At 28.2% G+C, this 22068-nt stretch overlaps 4 protein-coding genes across 4 annotated transcripts; all 4 read left to right on the plus strand.

Annotated features, from left to right (window-relative positions):
* Positions 1-3111: 3111 nt before the first annotated feature.
* On the plus strand, positions 3112-9508 carry LOC130674826 (O-acyltransferase like protein-like). The gene is made up of 10 exons (XM_057480248.1): positions 3112-3376; positions 3449-3803; positions 5631-5907; positions 6282-6442; positions 6504-6672; positions 7449-7645; positions 7729-7852; positions 7923-8112; positions 8997-9139; positions 9217-9508. The coding sequence occupies exons 1-10, from the start codon at positions 3112-3114 to the stop codon at positions 9451-9453; spliced, it is 2118 nt and encodes a 705-aa protein (XP_057336231.1). The 3' UTR covers positions 9454-9508.
* An 823-nt stretch (positions 9509-10331) lies between these two features.
* LOC130674901 (uncharacterized) lies at positions 10332-11722 on the plus strand. Its single transcript, XM_057480351.1, has 4 exons — positions 10332-10509; positions 11139-11303; positions 11364-11514; positions 11586-11722. Exons 1-4 carry the CDS (start codon positions 10432-10434, stop codon positions 11693-11695), a joined length of 504 nt encoding a protein of 167 aa, XP_057336334.1. The 5' UTR covers positions 10332-10431; the 3' UTR covers positions 11696-11722.
* A 1332-nt stretch (positions 11723-13054) lies between these two features.
* On the plus strand, positions 13055-14701 carry LOC130675020 (uncharacterized). The gene is made up of 4 exons (XM_057480475.1): positions 13055-13150; positions 13229-13399; positions 13989-14142; positions 14390-14701. The coding sequence occupies exons 1-4, from the start codon at positions 13070-13072 to the stop codon at positions 14491-14493; spliced, it is 510 nt and encodes a 169-aa protein (XP_057336458.1). The 5' UTR covers positions 13055-13069; the 3' UTR covers positions 14494-14701.
* A 4360-nt stretch (positions 14702-19061) lies between these two features.
* LOC130674604 (uncharacterized) lies at positions 19062-20842 on the plus strand. The gene is made up of 4 exons (XM_057479976.1): positions 19062-19200; positions 19261-19437; positions 19843-19993; positions 20534-20842. The coding sequence occupies exons 1-4, from the start codon at positions 19123-19125 to the stop codon at positions 20599-20601; spliced, it is 474 nt and encodes a 157-aa protein (XP_057335959.1). The 5' UTR covers positions 19062-19122; the 3' UTR covers positions 20602-20842.
* The last annotated feature ends 1226 nt before the right edge of the window (positions 20843-22068 follow it).

Below are 22068 nucleotides of genomic sequence, written 5' to 3' on the forward strand. Positions count from 1 at the left end.
AGTGTTTTATATAAAATTATAAATTTCTTTAAAATAACCTGCTTATAAGACCATAGAAATTTATATATAAGAATCATAAAACTATATAAACTTTTATATAATCATATATGATTTTATATAACCGTATTAAACTCTTTTGTACTCATACAAATTTATTTATAAATTCATATAAAATCACCTCAATTTTCATTAATTATCTGAATTCGTAGAAGAATTTTATAAGGTCATATAAGATTTCATATGATCATACATGATTATGTATAATCATATAAAACGTGCTCTTGTAATTTCACAATGTTATATATAACTTTATATGAAGTTACATCGAATTTTATAAAAATTTTATAAGATTATACGAATTATTGTAAGAATTTTATAAGATCATATGAGTTTTTATATAATCATATATGACTGCATATAATGTATAACATTTTATCTGGTAACGTTATAAACTCATATATAACTTTATAAAAAGTCATATCAACTATTATAAAATCCTTATAAAATTATATAAATTCTTATAAGAATTTTATAAGATCGTTATGAGCTTTTATATGATCATATATGATTATATATAAGCATATGAAACTTTGCCTGGTATTGTTATTAAGCTATATATAACTTTATATAAAATCACATCAATTGTTATAAAATTCTTATAAGATCATATGAATCCTTATAAGAATTTTATAAGATTATGTAAGCTTTCATATAATCATATATAAACACATATGTTTATATATGATTCTATAAGAACTTTTTCTCGGGTTTATATAAAATCACATCAATTTTTATAAAATCCTTATAAAACTATATAAATTCTTATAAGATTTTCATAAGATCATATGAACTTTTATATGATCATATATAATTATATATAAGCATATAAAACTTTATCTAGTACTTTTATAAAGTTATATATAACTTTATATAAAGTCATATCAATTTTTATAAAGTCCTCACGAGAGTATATTAATTCTTATAAGAACTTTATAAGATCATATAAGCTTTTATGTAATCATATATAATTTTTATATATTTCTTATATGATCATATATAAATTGTATATGAACATATATGTTTATATATGATCATATAAAATCTTTTTTTCCCGGGTAAAATACCAATTTTTTGCAACGGCCCAGGATTACTCGAAATTACAGAGTAATTTTTATCAAAAAATTCTTTCCGTGTAAAATAGTTCCATATTGGAAGCCCTAGCAGATCCGAATTACGGTAAATTACCGCAATTAACCGGAACTTACCGTAATCCGCCATTTAGTCGGCTATGTTGACCTTAACGCCCAAGTGTTCTCCGGACCTGCGTTACACGAATCGATAGTCCAAGGCCATCAGGATGTCACCTTATTTCTGATCCAGAATGGCGCTTACACAAACCAGGCATCAATTTATCTCGACCAATATGGCTTCTCGCCCCTTCACACCGCCATTTTGTCATCAAACGAGCCTGCCACCGAACTGTTACTCAAAATGGCCGCCGATGTCAACGCCAGAGATTCGAGTATGAACACTCCCCTGCACATCGCATCTCAAACCGGAAACTACCACGCAGCAGCTCTACTTCTGAGTCACAGCGCATCCATGGCCGCCATTAACTCCTACAACGAGTCGCCATTTTGTGTAGCGATAGACACAGGAAGCTTAAATATTCTCAAGCTGTTCCTCACTAACGGAATTCATAAAAATGACCCCCAGTGTCTTAACAATGCTCTCGTACGTGCGATCGACACTAAAAATGCCTCCGTAGTTCAGTTTATGATCGACAATGGCGCTGATGTCAATTTCGTGTCTCCGTATCAGAAATTCACGCCCTTACATTTTGCAGTCAATGCCGACGAAGTCAAAACCATTGAAATTCTGCTACAAAATTTCGCGAACGTACTCTCGCGTTCCAAAAGTTATTCGCTACCGATTTTTTACGCCGATCACCGAAAAAATAGTGCGATGGTCGATTTATTATTAGATCGTCATTCTGAAATAGATCTAGAGCATGGAAAAGAATTGATTTACGAAGCTGTGATGAATGATTGCCCTCTGGTGGTCGAAAAGATTCTAACCCACCGGATTTATAATTTAAATGTCGACGAATTAACTGCTAGCGGTGTCAGATTACTTCACGTGGCTATTTTAAATAAAAAGAATTCCAGTGTTGACGTGCTGCTCAAATGTGGCGCAAATTTTGAGCTTAGAACTCAAGGCGTCACTAGTATCGACTTAGCAATTCGGTGCAAAAATTACTACTTTATCTCTATCTGGTTAAAATACGGAGGTGATTTTTATAATTATCCCGCAAACCAGCCACTTTATCTCTCACTGCTGGAGAAAATAATCGAGATCAATGACTCTCATGAAGACGGTGCGTATGTAATGGAGTGGGAGTTGAGGGACCACCTGATTTTGATGAAATCTGCGGGATATTTTACCCACAGTCGGTACGACGAATTAACAGACGGCTGCGACACGCGCGAGAAGGCTTCGATTGAGTGGGAATGCGAATCAGAACTGGAGAGGGCTAAGAAAACTTATGTAGGCGGTGTCAGTTGTTGGGATTTGCTGGCAATGGAAGACAGAAGACTGCTGACCTGGTCCAGAAAACCGGAAGTTAAGACAATTATGGAGGAAAAAAAATTTGAGATACCCTTCCTTTTCTGCGACTGCTGGTTGATGAGTTGCTATAGAAGGGGGGTTAGAAGACCGGGATTGGTTAATAAGTTCGGTGAGTGCTTTGGGTCAATTTTTAGTGATTTGGGATTCGACGAAGTCGAGAAAGTTCTGATTTATTTGACCAATGATGACATTGGAAATTTTATTTACGTTTGCGAGGGCCAGTGAAGAAATAGTGCGGCTACATAAAAATTATTTAATAGGATTTGTAGGGAAGAAAAAATGGATCATGCATGCCGATTATTTTTTAGGTGTAATTACTCCGTTAATTACTAAATTAGTTAATTATTAATAATAAAAATAATATCGCATAAAAAATAATCTATAAAATGCAACTCTGAGATCGTTATCTACTTACACAATCGTCAAGTCACGGTTTCATTTATAATCAATCATAAACAAGAAAAATAATCATATTTGTGTAAAATGTTGTCAAGTACAGACAGTAAATTTTATTTTATCTCTATCATTATTATTATTTTTTCCATAAAATTAAATATCTCAGAATGTCGAATCAGTGAAAATATCATCGCCAGTGAAATATGGAACCAACTTGAGCCCATAAGTGAATTCCACCGGATTAATACGAATAATTATTTGAATAGAAATGTGACAGTATCACCGAATTGCGATGACCAGGTCCAAATATTCATGAGCGCACTCAGAAATTTCGAGCAGTGGGCACTTGAAAGTAAAAATAAAACAATTAAATCACTTATTTTATTAACCAAATACTGAATTAATAGTTTAATTAACTGACTAGTGTTCGACGCATCTTCGAAACTACCGTCGGGATTAATCCGAGGAAATCTCAAGGATCTGGGAATGTATGATCAGTGTATAGCAATAAATGTGACTAAAAATAACACGATAATAAGAGGACGTCATTGCATGTACACCGCAGCAATTACTTTATCAGATGCTACTACACTTCCGTTATCGCCGACGCTCTCTGTCTGTTTACCGTCGGCTTGTGATAAGGATCAGGTTATCGAAAAAATGCAGATGCTCTTTGATTTTCTCGAGGACTTTCTCAATGGCAATAAAATTAATGTTACCTCGGCTGTTTGCTCGGTTGTAGATAATAATTCATGGAATCTGGGTACTATCATTACAATGTAAATTAATTTATGTTTTTAAATCGGTTTTAGCCGTTAATTAATCAGGGAATTGGTTAATTAATCGATTAACCAGTTGATTGGTTAATAAATTCGGTGACTGATCAAGTTATTGTTTAATTTAGAAGCCGGTCAAAAAATATTTATGCTTTCAATTCAATTTGACTAATTGGGTCATTAGATAGTTAGAAAATAAATCGATTAATCAGTTAATCGATTAATAAATTCAGTGACTGAAGACTTCATTAGTTAGTTCAAGAGCCGATTCATTCAAATTTATGCTTTTTATCTAGTTGGGGTTATCTATTAATCAGATGATTTGTTGATTAATCGATTAATTGGTTAATGCATTCGGTGACTGATGATTTGATTGTTTAATTTAGAAGCCGGTCAATAAATATTTATACTTTCAATTCAATTTGATTAATTGAATCATCAGATTGTTAGCAAATGAATCGATTAATCAGTTAATCGATTAATGAATTCAGTGACTGAAGACTTCATTATTTAGTTCAAAAGCCGATTAATTGAAATTTAAGCTTTTTTATCCAGTTAGGGTTATCAATTAATCAGATGATTTGTTGATTAATCGATTAATTGGTTGATTGGTTAATGAAATCGGTGATTGATGAAGTTATTGTTTAATTTAGAAGCCGGTCAAAAAGTATTTATACTTTCAATTCAAAATGACTAATTAAATCATAAGATAGTTAGCAAATTAATCGATTAATCAGGTAATCGATTAATGAATTCAGTGACTGAAGACTTCATTATTTAGTTCAAAAGCCGATTAATTGAAATTTAAGCTTTTTTATCCAGTTAGGGTTATCAATTAATCAGATGATTTGTTGATAAATCGATTAATTGGTTGATTGGTTAATGAAATCGGTGATTGATGAAGTTATTGTTTAATTTAGAAGCCGGTCAAAAAGTATTTATACTTTCAATTCAAATTGACTAATTAGATCATAAGATAGTTAGCAAATTAATCGATTAATCAGGTAATCGATTAATGAATTCAGAAACTGAAGACTTCATTAATTAGTTCAAAATCTGATCAATAAAAATTTATGCTTTTTTATCCAGTTGGTGTTATCAGTTAATCAGATGATTTGTTGATTAATCGATTAATTGGGTGATTGGTTAATTAATTTGGTGACTGATGAAGTTAATGTTTAATTTAGAAGCCGGTCAAAAAGTATTTATACTTTCAATTCAATTTGACTAATTAGATTTTAAGATAGTTAGCAAATTAATCAATTAATCAGTTAATCGATTAATGAATTCGGAGACTGAAGACTTCATTAATAAGTTCAAAAGCTGATTGATAAAAATTTATGCTTTTTTATCCAGTTGGTGTTATCAGTTAATCAGATGATTTGTTAATTAATCGATTTATTAGTTAATTAATTCGGTGACTTATAATCTTATTAATTAATAAGGAGTTAATTAATTGATGTTTATGTTTTTAATTGAATTAAAGTTATTAATTAATATTGTGATCGGTCAATTAATCAATTAATCAGTTAATTGGTTAATTTAATCGGTGACTGATAAAGTTATCAATTACAAGGAAGTCAATTGATATTTAAACTTCAGATTCAATTGAAGTAATTAATGAATAGTGGAATTGGTTAATTAATCGATTAACCGGTTCATTGGTTGATTAATCCAGTTACTGATAAAGTAATTAATGAATGAATGAGAAGTCAATTAATTGATATCTATACTTTCGATTAATTTGAAGTTATTATTAATAAGATGATTTCTAAATTGACCAATAAACCGATTAATTTATTAATAAAATGTTTTTTTTCAATTATCCAGAGGAGTGTTGGGAATATTAATAATATTTCTAACGATATGTACACTATGCGACTTATTAATTAGAGTTAATCATATTAATAATGTTAACTTCTTTAATACACTGTCAAAATTTTCATTAATCGTTAATGGCCAGCGTATATTAAACACTCGAGTACCGAAAGACAATTTGCCAGTAATCACAGGGCTAAGGTTCTACAGCATGAGTTGGATTATCCTCGGACACTCTTTTCTGATGAATTTACTTGGCAGTGTTGTTAATATAGCTGACGCCATGACGGTAAGAATATTAATTTAATTTATAAAATTATTCTACTGCGATATTGCTGAAAAAAATTGATTAAAGTCCATTTTTCGCTAGTATACATTTTTTAGATAAAAATGGATTGTGTATTCCGAGAGCTGACAAAATTTCATGTCAAACGAGTACCCACATCGATACATTCAAGTAAAGTTATTTTTGGCCATTAATTAATCATTAATTAATTACTCAAAAAACGGCCATTTTGAACTGAATGTAATACATCCATGTGGGTACTCAAATAAGAGAAAATTTTCCTAAGAATTCAACTGCACTATCAATTTTCCATTTTAACCGATTTCGAAAAAAAAAAAGTATCCCGATTAATGATTTTGTCATTTTTTTTTTAATAGTGGTTTCGTTCATGGAATTCTTTGTACATTCTAATTGCGCCATTTGCAGTAGATTCATTTTTCGTAATGAGTGGATTTTTGACGTCTTATTTATTTATAAAAGAAATGGCAAAAGGTAGAAAATTTAATATTTTCCTTTACTATATCCATCGGTACATAAGGTAAAAAAAATTAAATTAATTGTCAAATAGCAAATTAATGTCTAAGTAACATTATTTGTAGATTAACGCCAGCGTTCATGGCACTATTTTTAATAGTGACTTATTTACTACCAAGTATGGGGTCAGGTGCATTGTGGGATGCGACCATGAACGCACAAAGTGGATATTGTAAAAAAAATTGGTGGCCTATGTTACTCTATGTCCACAATTATGTTTACAAAGACGGTCCAGTAAGTGAAATTTATAAAAATAATTTTTTTACTTCGATTTCAAAAGAATAAGACAGCTGCTGGCAGCACCGGCCGTAGGCTCGTGCAGCGAACTGACCGCAGAGTATTTTTCTTAACATTTTTACGAAATAACAATCCTCAAATAACCATTTTCAGTCCAAATTTAGAAAAATAAGACTACTAGGCCTAGTCATAGCAGCATGCGCCATAGGCTTATGCAGCTAAATGAGCGATCAGCCCTTTTTTTAGTATTTTTAGGATCTTAGGTTACTTAAATAGTTATTTAAAACCCAAATGAATGGAAGTAAAACAGCTGTGGGGTACGTTGGCAGCACAAGCCTTTGGCTTGAGCAAGAAACTCGACGCTAAACGTCTTTTTTTGTCACTTTACTGATATTGAAAGCCTCTAATAGTAATTTCAAGGCGGTATAAGTAAAAATGAGACTACTAGGCTCAATGATGGCAGCATGTGCCATAGGCTCGTGCAGCAAACTGGAAGATAAACTTTTCTTTTACTATTTTTACGACACTAAAAGATTAAAGTAACTACTTGAAGTCCAGATTTATGAAAATGAGGCTTTAAGACCCAGTGTTGGCAGCATGCACCATAGGCCCATGAAGCAAAATAGTCCCACTGCATACTTTTGTGCATTCTTAAGATATCCGTCGATTGAAATAATAATTTGACATCTTATTGTTCCTAAACGAAGCTGCCACGTCCAACGTTGGCAGCGCGAGCCAATGGCTCATGCAGCAAACTCTTAATTTTTTTTCAGGCGTGCTTGGGACACACATGGTACCTCGCAGTTGACATGCAATTATTCTGGCTGTCACCATTAATTATCTATCCACTTTACAAAAAACCGAAAATTGGATTATTTATTTTATATTCTGCCATTATTGCCTCGATTATTACACCAGCGGTTATTGTGGGTATTAATAAATTTACTGTAGCGCTGACACCGACTTCAGAGTAAGTAAATTATCTTTACATGCTCAAATAGGCAGCAATAAAAATAAGAAAATTTTATTTAATAATTAATTTTTATTTTGAAGTTTGAGTAAAACGCAAGATATGATGTTGTATTTTTACATCGTCACTTATACAAGAGCCGGCCCATGGCTACTGGGAATATTACTCGGCTACTATTTGTCATCAAATCGCAATTTTCTACCAAAAGTAATTATTTTGAACAAATTAAATTATTCATTTTTTGCGAGTAAATTATTTATCAACTTTTTTTTTATAGAGTATCATAAAATTAGGGTGGTTTCTAGCAATCGTTGCCTTTGCATACTCATTTTTTACCTATCGGATTTATCAGAGTGAAAAGTACGAATGGAATATTTATTGGGAAACATTCAATGCCGGTATTGCGAGACATGTTTGGGCATTTGGAGTCTGTTGGATTATTTACGTCTCAACTATGGGCCATGGAGGTAATATTTGGTACATTTATATGGTACCTATAAAAAAATGCGTGATTAAGAAAAAAGCCGCTTTTGTTGTAGTTTAAAAAAAATCAAAATATCCGGAGGAATATTGAAAATATCATGAAAATTAATGAGACCTTTTTTGTAGCCCCAGAAATTTGCTACAAAAAACTTTCTGATAAATTTTTTCCCAGATCAATACTCAAAGATTTAGAAGCTTATATATATTCATGATGATCAAAAAAATCAATAATGAAAAGTTTTAAAAATTTGGTTTATCTCAAATTCAAAATATCTACCACACTATTGAAAATTTCGAGAAAGTCAATCAGACCTTTCTTGAAGCCCTTAAAATTTCCTACAAAAAACTTGCTGATAACTTTTTTCCCAAATTAATACTCAAAGATCTAGAAGCTTATATATATTCATAATGATCAAAAAAATAAATAATGAAAAGTTTCAAAAATTTGGATTGTCTAAAATTTAAAATATCTACCACACTATCAAAAATTTTGAAAAAGTCAATCAGACCTTTCTTGAAGCCCTTAAAATTTCCTACAAAAAACTTCCTGATAACTTTTTTCCCAAATTAATACTGAAAGATCTAGAAGCTTATATACATTCATAATGATCAAAAAAATTAAGAATGAAAAGTTTCAAAATCTGGGTCGAATTCAAAATATCTACCAAACTATCAAAAATTTCAAAAAAGTCAATCAGACCTTTCTTGAAGCGCTTAAAATTTCCTACAAAAATCATTTATTATTTCCTCCTTTAAACTATATCTCAGGCCGAAATCTTCAATATTCCCAAAATCGATTCCTCATTTTAATAATTTCCCTTCAATATATAAATAAATAATGACAATTATAATTTTTTTCATTACCTAGGTGTTCTATCAAAGTTTCTGTCATTACCAATTTATCTACCATTCAGCAGAATATCGTACTCGATATACTTAATCCATTACGTTGTTCAAACAATTAAAGCAAGTTCCGCAAGAGTGCCGTCTTATTTTAGCGACTACCAAATGGTAACGCCATAATTCATTTTTTTTTATTAATTACAAGAATTACCATTTTTTTACGCCTTTATTTATTTATTGTTTAGCTGGATACATTTTTTAGCGATTTGCTGATCTGCATTATCGGCGGATTTATTTTCAGTCTCTTATTCGAGTCGCCATTTTTAGTTCTTGAGAAATTAATACTCGGTGATAAAACAAGTGCATCTCATTCTGATAATCATAATAATGATATAAATAAATTACAAGATGAACCGCAAAATAATTCAATAGAAAACGGTCACGTTAATCAAGGATTTGAAAATTCTAAAAATTTCGTGTAATTCTTTACTCAAATAAATTATGTGTATACTAAATAAATAAATTTTTTATTCATTACTTTCAAGATAATTTTATTCTCCCCCATAACTTTTGAAAAAAAAAAATTTCGAAAATATTTTTTTTTTATTTTTCCGTGTGATATTTGTAATGTTGGCAAAATTTCCCGTTCAATGAGTACCCACATCGATATATTACGACATAGTCAATTAATCATTAATATAATTAATTAATTGAAATGGCGATTTTCATCTTTTTCAAAAAATAGGCATGTGGGTATTCAAATGAGAGGAAATCAACTCACAAGTTCAATTCTAGTCATACTTTTTTATTTAATCCAAAAAACCAAATTTTTCAAAATTTTTTTTTTTTTTTTTTTTTAATTTCTGAATTTCATACTTGAGTAGTTGATAAAATTTCTCGTCGAACAAATACCCACAACCTAATACTCAGACCAAATCATCGTAATTCATTAACATTATTAATTAATCATATATATCGTTAATAAAAAAACTACTCTGAATATATTTATGTGGGTACTCAAACTACTGGAAATCGACTCAGGAATTTAACCGCAGTCACCTTTTTTCAAATTTGATGTACGTCGTACATATAATATAATAAAAATAATTTGTTATTAAATTGAATGAATTTTTTTTCTCAGAAATAAAAAATAAAAAATAATCTAGTATATGATGCGCATTGGTATGTAGTTTTTTTTATGTGTCAAATTGTTCTAATAAAATAAATTTCAACAGTTATAAAGATAACGTAAAAAAATACGTTTATAGATAAAAAAGAATGTGACGTACATCAACAGATTCTATATATTCAGGTATATATACAATATTTATGATTAGTAGTAGTAGATATCTTACTAAATTCAAGTCTATTGTCGACAACATCAGACTTTTATAAAAACTTATAAAACAAGTGACTGAATTATTTTTTATTTTTTTTCTACAAATTAAATTTATTAAAAAATGGCGCTCAAGAAAATTAATAGTTGTTGCTGCTTTAGTTTAAAAACGGGTACACTCATTATTGGAATTGTGGCAATGGTAAGTTTCAAGTAATTAATTAATTACCTAATTTTAATCATTATTAATAAAAAATTTATTTTTTTACTTTTAAAATTTTATATCTTCGTACATATTAAAAATATAAAAAAAAGTCTCTGATCATTTTTTAAGCTTTTTTTATTGGCTACAAAAAAGGTCATCATCATTTTTCCTCCCAAAACGATAGTTAATGAGATATTCGCCATTAATCATAACAAAAACCTCTTTTCATTTACAACATCATTTTTCAGTCATTAATTGATCAATAACTCATTAACAATTGAAGTTACATCGAAATTTCTGATGACCTTTTTTGTAGCCCTTCAAATTTCCCACAAAAAAGGTCCTTATGACTTTTCTTCCCAAGTCAATAGTTGACGCGCAATAAGCCATTAATCAAAATTTTATAACAATTACGCCTACTTGATTAATGGATCGATATCTCGTTAACTGTCAGTCCTTGGTAAAAATTCCTTAGGACCTTTTTTGTAGCCCTGAAGCTCTTTTATAAGGTAGTCATGGTCATTTCTTTGTAAAAAAATATTTAACCTGTGAAATCAATTATTTAGTTCATAACTTTGGTAGAGTTCGAATCTAAGTGATTAATTGATTAATGTAATTTTTTTTAGTTAAATTATTTGAGCTTCTACGCAATATTAATATTCAATAACGATGTATGTAAAGCAGTAGAGAGCATGTGTTTCGACACAACGCAATTAGGGACGATATGGAAAATTTCTTACAACACACTCGGGTCTTTATTGACACCGCTAATGATTTATGGGTCACTTAAGGTAATTAACAACAATAACAACTATCAATCATTGATAATAATAATGGTAATTAATTAACAGGAGGATCACAAATTAATGTCACCGTTTATTGTTTTCCAAGCCATTCAAATTGCCGTAGAAATTTTTATATTTGTAGCCAACGCCGTTGGATTTTTTATTCATGACTTGTCATCCGGTTTCATTTTCGTCATAATTGGAATGATTATTTTGAGTATGGATTTTTTGTTATTATTTTATTTTCTCTAATTAATTTGGTCTAATAAAAATTATTATTGCTTTCAGATATTTTGATCTATCTTTGGCACGTGATTTACAGTCGCAGCGCGGAAATAAAGAGTTTGAACCCACCCAGTTATAAAAAAACAATGTCACCTTATGAGGTTTACTGTTAATTTTATGTAAAAAATAGAAATGAGTGTAATAAATAATTATTTTAATAAACATAATGTTTTTTATTGGCCATCTTCTAAAAAAAATGCTTTTTTTGTAGCTTCGAAAAAATCGACACGAAAAATCAAAATATCCGGAGAAATATTGAAAATATCATAAAAATTAATCAGACCTTTTTTGTAGCTCTGGAAATTTCCTACGAAAAAGTTTTTTGTGATTTTTCTACTAGATTGATATTTAAGGATCTAGAAGCTTGTGTAGATTTATAATGATCAAAAAAATCCCTAGTGTCTAATTTTGAAAATCTTAGATTGATAAAATTAAAATAACTAGTAAAATATCAAAAATTTTGAAAAAATTGTTCAGACCTTTTTTGTAGCTCTTTAAATTTTCTACAAAAAAGGTTGAAAGGATTTTTTTCCTAAATCAATATTCTAAGATCTGGAAGCTTATGTAAATTCATAATGATCAAAAAAATCCACACTGAGTAATTTTGAAAATCTGGAATTCTTAAAATTGCGATAACTATCGAACAATCGAAAATTTTGAAAATTTCAATCAAAACTTTTTTATAGCTCTTTAAATTTTCTATAAAAAAGTCCTTATGGATTTTTCTCTTAGATCAATATTCTAAGATCTGGAAGCTTATACAGATTCATAATGATCAAAAAAATCCACACTGAGTAATTTTGAAAATCGGAAATTCTAAAAATTGCGATAACTATTGAACTATCGAAAATTTTGAAAATTTCAATCATAACTTTTTTGTAGCTCTTTAAATTTTCTACAAAAAAGTTTTGAAGGATTTTTCTCCTAGATCAATATTCTCAGATCTAGAAGCTTATACAGATTCATAATGATCAAAAAAATCCACACTGAGTAGTTTTGAAAATCGGGAATTCTAAAAATTGCGATAACAATTGAACAATCGAAAATTTTGAAAAATTTAATCATAACTTTTTTGTAGCTCTTAAAATTCCCTACAAAAATCATTCATAACTTTTTTCATTCAAACCATACCTCAGGCCAAAATTCAAAAATTTCCTCAAAATTTTATTTTGATTGCAATAACAACAGCTCCGGTAATTACAACGATATAATTAAATGGTTTAACTTCAAACAATAATACGATTTTTACTGGACTTCCTGTTAACTGATCATTAAAATAAAAAGTAATTACTCCAGCGTAAAAATTTCCCGAGGCCTGATGACTCATAGCTCCCATTTAAATCATTAGACTCAAAACAAATTAAATTGAAAACAATGACACCAGTAATGAAAAAAAAAAAAAAAAAAAATCAATTTTGCGTTTTCAAAAAAAAAAAAAAAGAATAATGAAAATTGTAGCAAAAAAAAAACACAAAATATAAAACAAAATGGCGGTAATGAAATTAAATAGATTTTGTTGTTGTCTTGATTTGAAAATCGGAATTCAGATAATTGGTACTTTGGTACTAGTAAGTGGTATTATTAAAATTAAATATTTTTTTTTTTCCAATTTCTTTAATATTTTTTTTTGTGTTTTTTAAATTAAGCTTGGATATATATTTGTGACTGGAGTCCCATTTAGTGGTAATGATCAGTTTTGTACGGATTTATATTACGACAAATGTGGAAATTTAACGGCAGGTGTAAAAGCAGTGATTACTTTTTTTAATTTACTTACGATTTTGGTCATTATATTAATGATATATGGATCAGAAAAGGTAAATGTTATACATATATGTACATATATTTATATATATGATTGTATGTAAATATAGAGAATTTAATGCCCTTTGAAATGAGTACCAACAAGCCATATTTATTTTTAATATTTTTCGAGATATACATATATTTATATATACCAAATATATATGCATAAAATATAAATATGTCATGTGGGTACTCCTTTAAAAGGGCATGAAATTCTCTACTTACTGATGCATATATTTATTTATATATTTACATATATACATATATATAAATATATATATATAAGTATATATATATAAATTTTAGTGGCTCAAAAGACAGAAAATTTCAAGCCCTTTAAAATAAGTACCAACAAGTCACATTGATTTTCGATATTTTATTGGATATACATATATTTGTATATACCAAAATATATATACAAAAAATATTTTAATATAAATATGGCATGTGGGTACTCATTTTAAAAGGCATTTAATTCTCTATCTTTTTGCGCATTCATAAATTCATATATATATGAATTTTATACCACATTAATTATTTGGATTAAAAATTTAAGAAGCATTTTACCTCAAAATAAAAAAAAGTTTTTGTTTTTCAAAGAATTTTCCCGCACTAATGATGCCGATGCTCATAATATATGCAGGTTCTATAATTTGGAGCTATGTTAGTTTTTTGTTTGCATCAGTTATGGCCTTCAGAAAAAGAGGCGCCGGGTATGGAATAATGAACCTTATTATCGGAAGTACAGCAACGGGTAAAACAAAAATACTGAATTAACAGAAAATTTAATACCCTTTAAAATGAGTACCCACATGCCGTACTTATTTTTTTCTATACATTTACATATATTATAAATATATAAATACATATGTTAAAAAATCAATAATAAATATAGCTTGTTGGTACTCATTTTAAAGGGCCTCAAAATCTCTATCGATATATACCTTCAAAAATGTATGAACATTCATATATATTCATATATTTCATACTTTTAATTACAGCGTTATTAGTCTACTTCTGGATGGTGATATATTACCGATACAGAGAAATTAAAGCTGATCGGATTCCGTTAGATCCCAGAGAAAATCATCCTCTGCAACCGTAAATTGCAAAAAAATTTATAAACCATACGAATTTATACCAAAAATGGCTGTCACTATTAAATATCACTTTACAAAAAAACCTAAAATTGGATTATTTATTTTATATTCTGCCGTTATTGCCTCGATTATTACGCCAGCGGTTATTGCGGGTATTAATAAATTTACTGTAGCTCTGGCACCGACCAGAGTGAATAAATTATCGTTACATGCTCAAATAGGCAGCAATAAAAATAACAAAATTTTATTTAATTATTAATTTTTATTTTGAAGTTTGAGTAAAATTTAGCATAATAAACACAATTACTCAATTTTCTGAGTGTATAATATTATACTCCCCTCGCGGTTTTGGAAATACCGAAATAATACCGGAATTATACGGTATAAATACTGCATAAATATGGTATTATTAAAGTTATTTTGGCCAGTTTTTTTGCCGCCTTACTACCAAAAATTTACGAAAAAAATTCAGAATATTTACGGTAATAAAACAGAGAAAATACGGTATTTTAACAGCATTAAAACCGTAATTATACAGCATATTTTCGGCATTTTTGCAGCATCAAACCGTTCTACCCGGGACAAAAATTATATATTATTATATAAAATTTTATTTAATTATATATAATTATATATAACATTATAAAGTTATATGTACAATAACTGTCATGAAAAAAAAAAAAAAAAAAAAACCCGCCAACTCGTGAGCTCGATCCCGAGTCCTTATGATTTAAAGCCTGATCTGTTAACCATTATGCCAAATCGCTTATTCGTAAGTTGATACTAATTGTATTTATATCCATACAAACAAACTTAAGAAAATTGAAAACCTCAATTTTCCCGGATTCTTATTTTCACTTAAATTCTTTTGTTTCAATAAGAAATGTGTGAACTAATAGAATAAAATATAAAATTTTACACTTTGCACATTTTCGATGATTTTAACCGCAGGAGCAAATATAAAATAAAACCAAATTTTTTACAATTTTTCATTATATCAGGATAAATCTGGCAAAGTCGCAGGATATCTACGGTATAATTACCAAAAAAATACGATTTTATTATTATAAAATTATCGCATTATTGCGGTATTTGTATAGCATTTTTTCGGTAAAAGTTCGGCATTTTTATAGTTTTTTTACGGCATTTTTTTGGTAAAAGTTCGGCATTTTTATAGTAATTTTACTATAATAATCTGGTAACTCTACAGTATAAGTACAGCAAAAAAACTGGCCAATATAACCATATTATTACCAAATTATTACGGTAAATTTACGGCATGTGTATAAATGCCGAAAATTTACGGCATTCGCAAAACCGCGAGGGTCGCTATATTTTATCCATTACGTTGTTCAAACAATCAAAGCAAGTTCCGCAAGAGTGCCGTCTTATTTTAGCGACTACCAAATGGTAACGCCATAATTCATTTTTTTTTATTAATTACAAGAATTACCATTATTTTTACGCCTTTATTTATTTATTGTTTAGCTGGATACATTTTTCAGCGACTTGCTGATCTGCATTATCGGCGGATTTATTTTCAGTCTCTTGTTCGAGTCGCCATTTTTAGTTCTTGAGAAATTAATACTCGGTGATAAAACAAGTGCATCTCATTCTGATAATCATAATAATGATATAAATAAATTACAAGATGAATCGCAAAATAATTCAATAGAAAACGGTCACGTTAATCAAGGATTTGAAAATTCTAAAAATTTCGTGTAATTCTTTACTCAAATAAATTATATGTATACTAAATAAATAAATTTTTTATTTATTACTTTCAAGATAATTTTATTCTCCCCCATAACTTTTGAAAAAAAATTAATTTCAAAAATATTTTTTTTTTATTTTTCCGTATGATATTTGTAATGTTGGCAAAATTTCCCGTTCAATGAGTACCCACATCGATATATTACGATAAAGTCAATTAATCATTAATATAATTAATTAATTAAAATGGCGATTTTCATAGTTTTCCAAATATAGGCATGTGGGTATTCAAATGAGAGTAAATTAACTCACAAGTTCAATTCTACCCATACTTTTTTTTTTCAACCCAAAAAAAAATTCAAAATTATAAAATTTCATTTTTTAACGCAATAACAACAGCTCCAATAATTACTACGATGTAATTAAACGGTTTAATTTTAAGCAATGATACGTTTTTTAGTGGATTTTCTGTGAACCGATCATTAAAAAAAAAATAATTACTTAAGTGTAAAAATTGCCCGAGGCCTCATGACGCATCGCTCCCATTTTAATCAGTAGACCTAAAAAAAATTAAATTGGGAACAACGAAACCAGTAACGAAGACCGGCCATTCCGTATCGCGTTCGGATTTCGTCATAAGAAAAATAATTTAATTTTGCGTTTTAAAAAAAAAAAGAAAAAAAAAAATTGTAGCAAAAAAAACACAAAACATAAAACAAAATGGGGATAATAAATTTAAAAACATGTTGTTGTTGTTGTGATTTGAAAATTGGAGTTCTGATAATTGGTATTTTAGGATTAGTAAGTATTATAATTAAGATTGAATAAATTTTTTTAATTTATTATTATTTCTTTATGTTTTTCTTAACTAAGCTTGGAGGTATATTTATGACTGCGGCCCCATTTACTGGCGATGATCACTTATGTACGAGTTTTTATTATTCCAAATGTGCAGATTTAAATGGAGGTGAAAAAGCAGGGATAACTTTATATAATTTAATTACGATATTTGTTATTGTATTAATGATGTATGGATCGGAAAAGGTAATTGTTATATATATACATATGTATACATATATTTATGTATATGGATGTATATAAAGATAGAGAATTTAATGCCCTTTGAAATGAGTACCAACAAGCCATATTTCTCTTTCATATTTTTTGAGATATTCATACATTTATATATACTAAATATATATACATAAAAAATAAATATAACATGTGGGTACTCATATAAAAGGGTATTAAATTCTCTATTCAGTGATGTGTATATATATATATATAAATATATATATATATATATATATATATATATATATATATATATATATATATATATATATATGAATGCATAGATAGGTAGAGAATTTGATGCCCTTTAAAATGAGTACCAACAAGCCATATTTTTCTTTCATATTTTTTGAGATATTCATATATTTATATATACTAAATATATATACTTAAAAAATAAATATGACATGTGGGTACTCATTTAAAAGGGTATAAAAATCTCTATTTACTGATATATATATATATATATATATATATATATATATATATATATATATATATATATATATATATATATATATATATATATATGTATATGAATGCATAGAAAAGTAGAGAATTTGAAGCCCTTTAAAATGAGTACCAACAAGACATATTTACTTTTCATAAATTATAAGATATTTATATATTAATATATTTATGTATGAGAAATATTTTAAAATAAATATGGCATGTGGGTACTCATTTTAAAAGGCATCAAATTCTCTATCTTTTCACGCATTCATAAATTTATATATATAAATATATGTATTTTATGCCAAATTAATTATTTGGATGTAAAATTCCATGACCATTTTACCTCTGAATGGAAAAAATTTTCGATTTCGTAGAATAATCACGCACTAATGGTACCGATGATCGTAATGTATTTAATTGGTATGATTTGGATGGTTGTTAATTTTTTGTTAATGACAATTGTGGCCTACAAGGTAGTAGACGCCACGTTCGGAACAATCAACCTTATTATCGGAGGTTTAGTGACAGGTAAAACAAAAATACTGAATAAATAGAAAATTTAATGCCCTTTAAAATGAGTACCCACATGCCGTATTTATTTTTTTCGTATATTTATATATAGTATAAATATATAAATATATATATTGAAATATCAATAATAAATATGGCTTGTTGGTACTCATTTTAAAGGGCATCAAAATCTCTATTGATATATACCTTCAAAAATATATAAATTTTCATATATATTCATATATTTGATACTTTTAATTACAGCGCTATTATTCTACTTCTGGATGGTGATATATTCCAGATATAAAGAAATTAAGAGTGATCAGATGCCATTATATCCCAGAGAAAATCAGCGTTTGTACCCATAAATTACGAATTATTTTTATAAACCATACGAATGTATACCAAAAATATAAATAAAATTTTTTCAAACCTATCATATTTTTTTTTCATAATAACCTAGTCATGTGGGTACTCAAACTTGAGCTCTCGAGTTAGTTAACCCAAAAATATTGTTAATTTCAAAAAAAAAATTTTTCAAAAATTTTTATTTTTTCATTTTTTTTCAAAAAATTTTTTTTTTAAACCTAGGCTTGTGGGTACTCAAACAAAAGCTCTCACCACCCTCATCCAAAATTCCTTCATCCCTTTCCCCCTACTTCTACCCCCCGTCCAAATCACCACCAACCCACGAAATCACTTCTTCTATTTTTGCCTCCACCTCTTTATTGCTCGACCTATTTTTTTTTCTTTCTTTTCAAATATTCTATGATAAAAAAAAGACAAGCGCTTAAAAATAATTGCACAGTTCTGTCAAATTTTGACAGGTTAATTACTCCGATTAATTAATCAATAGATTAATTAATTAATAAATTATTATAATGAAAATAATTACATTGAATGGCTGCTGCTGTTTAGATTTAAAAACTGGGACTTTATGTATCGGCGTCGTATTTATGGTAATTTTTTTGTTCGTTAATTATTTATTTAATTAATTACATTAATTAAATTAATTACAGATCGGACAAATAGTATCGATGTTGCAAAGTTTTATAAGACATCTTAATTTAAAATGCGCGGCGGATATTGACCCACAAGCTTGCAGACGTGGGTCGTCTATTGAAATGGCATTTACGATAATTGGTAATTTTGTGTTTTTTGTTGTCACTGCATTGATGATTTGCGGATCTAATAAAGTGAGTAATTAATTAATTTATTTATTTATGTAAATAAAAAAAAAAAAAAAATTTTAAATCGATTAATCGATTACTTAATAATCGATGGATCGATTTAAATTAAATCGATAGTGGATTGAAGAGTTTTTAAAGCTGTGAATTTTGAAAAAAATTTTTTTTAAATCGGAGCATTAGGAGGAAAGTTATTGAGATTTAAATAAACCGCGGAAACCGCGAATTGAATTCGCGGATCCGCGGAATTGAAAGTTTGGTAAGAAAAAGTCGTAGAAAATTAAAAAAAAATTGTGTTGTGAAAGTGGGATATGAAAATATGAAATTTGTAATGAACAAAAAAATTTGGAAATTTTTTTTGAATTTTTGGTAGTGAAATAAATTTTGAAAAATTTTGTTTTTTTTTTCTTTCAGAAAAAACATAAATTGATGATACCGTATTTAGTGTTAAGAGGTACTGGTATTATTATCGTTTTTTTTGCAGTATGGTATCTTGGAATTAAATTTTTATTTTCGACAATCGCATGGGGAGTTGTAACTTTATTATTTGGAAACGCGTTTGTATGTAAGTATATATGAATTTATATAAAGATAGAGAATTCGAAGCCCTTTAAAATGAGTACCAACAAGCCATATTTATTTTTCATATTTTATAAGACATTCATATATTTATATATATTAATATATATAAATATCTACAAATAAATATGACATGTAGGTATTCATTCTAGAGGGCGTTAAAATTTTCTCGTCATACAATTAAAAAAAAATTATTTATATATTTATATATTTATATATCTATCCATATATGTTTATTTATACATACATCTATATATGTATATGAATGGATAGAAAGGTAGAGAATTTAAAGCCCTTTAAAATGAGTACCTACAAGCCAAATTTATTTTTCATATTTTATAAGACACTCATATATTTATATATATTAATATAAATATATAAAAAATATTTAAAAATAAACACGGCTTGTGGGTACTCATTCTAAAGGGCTTCAAATTCTCTATTTACTGGTGGATATTTATCTATATATATATTTGTATATAAACATATATATATATATAATTAATGAATAATTAAATTTTTAAAGGTTTAGAAGTATATTTCTGGCTTGTTGTCAACAGTCGCAGACAAGACCTTATACTAGACGAAGAATGAAAAAATAAAATAAAAAATATTTTGTTAAATTTTTTCTGTCCAATAAAAATTCTTTATAAATTTTCGTTAATTCAATCTTTCTGTAACTTTAACACAACATATCTCATAAAGTATTGAAGTTATGTGAAATATTGACTGAACTTTTTTTATAGGAAATTTTATTTCCTACAAGTTTGTACTCATATCATTTTGCCGTATCTCTTATGATTAATCAGTTATTCAAATTTAAAGATGAAAGTTTAATAAAAAATAAAATTGTTTATTTGATTATTTTTTTCTACAATTGAGAGACATAATAAATATCTAGATATAATGAAAGTACAGTTGTTTTAGTCCTAGTTAAGACTCGACACTAGATTAACGAGCTCTTGTGTTTTAATAAATTACTTCCGTCTTCGTGTCGCAGTTTAATGTCCTGAGTCTAAATAAATTAAAATTTATATATTACAGTTGTATTGATCGTTTATTTCCAGTTGAAGAGTATTTACTGCATGTTAAGTAGAGGCTTTTATATTTAATCTGAAAAAAAAAAAAAAATTTTATTAGTCATTTTATAAGAAAAATTGACTCATTGGCAGCAGACGCCAAAGGCTTGTGCTGCCAACCTAAGTCAATTTGACTATTTTTATCTAAAATTTGCACTCTTATTGTCTAATAAATAGAAATTTTAATTTATTCAATAAAAAATGAGCCTTATCATTCATTTGCTTCAGAAGCCTAAGGCTCGTGCTGCCAATCTGAGTCAATTTGACTATTTTTACAAAAAATTTACCCTTTTACTGTCTAATGAATCATAATTTTAGTTTCTTTAGTGAAAATAAATCATAAGCTTTATTTACTGCAGAAGCCTAAGGCTCGTGCGGCCAAGCTGAGTCCATTTTTTACAAAAAAAATTACACTTTTACTGTCTAATGAATCATAATTTTAGTTTCTTTAGTAAAAATAAATTATCAGCTTCATTTGCTGCAGAAGCCTAAGGCTCGTGCTACCACCCGAAGAAAATTTGATAATTTCTAATAAAATTATACATTATTTTTAATAACTTTTGATATCAAATGATTAGATATTTTGTTAAAATAATCCAGCCGCTTTATTGCTGCAGAATCCTGAGGCAAATGCTGCCAACCTGAGAAAATTTGACTATTCTACTAAAAATGTGCATTTTTTACTATCTAATAAACTCTAATATTAGTATATAAACGAAATATGAGCCATAAGTTTACTTTGCTTCAAAAGCCAAAGGCTTGTGCTGCCAACCAGAGTCAATTTTACTATTTCTACTTAAAATATAATTTCTCACAGTTCCATAAACACTAACGATAATTTATTTAGTAAAAATTACTCATAACGTTCATTTGCTGCACAAGCCTTAGGCACTCGCTGCCAACAAACTTTAGTATTTCTTCACCAAACTCAGAATTAAAATTTTTTTCACAATATTCCCCATGAAAAATCCTCTGAAAGCGT

Source organism: Microplitis mediator, chromosome 9 (genome assembly GCF_029852145.1).
Source record: "Microplitis mediator isolate UGA2020A chromosome 9, iyMicMedi2.1, whole genome shotgun sequence".
In the NCBI taxonomy this organism is placed as follows: domain Eukaryota; kingdom Metazoa; phylum Arthropoda; class Insecta; order Hymenoptera; family Braconidae; genus Microplitis; species Microplitis mediator.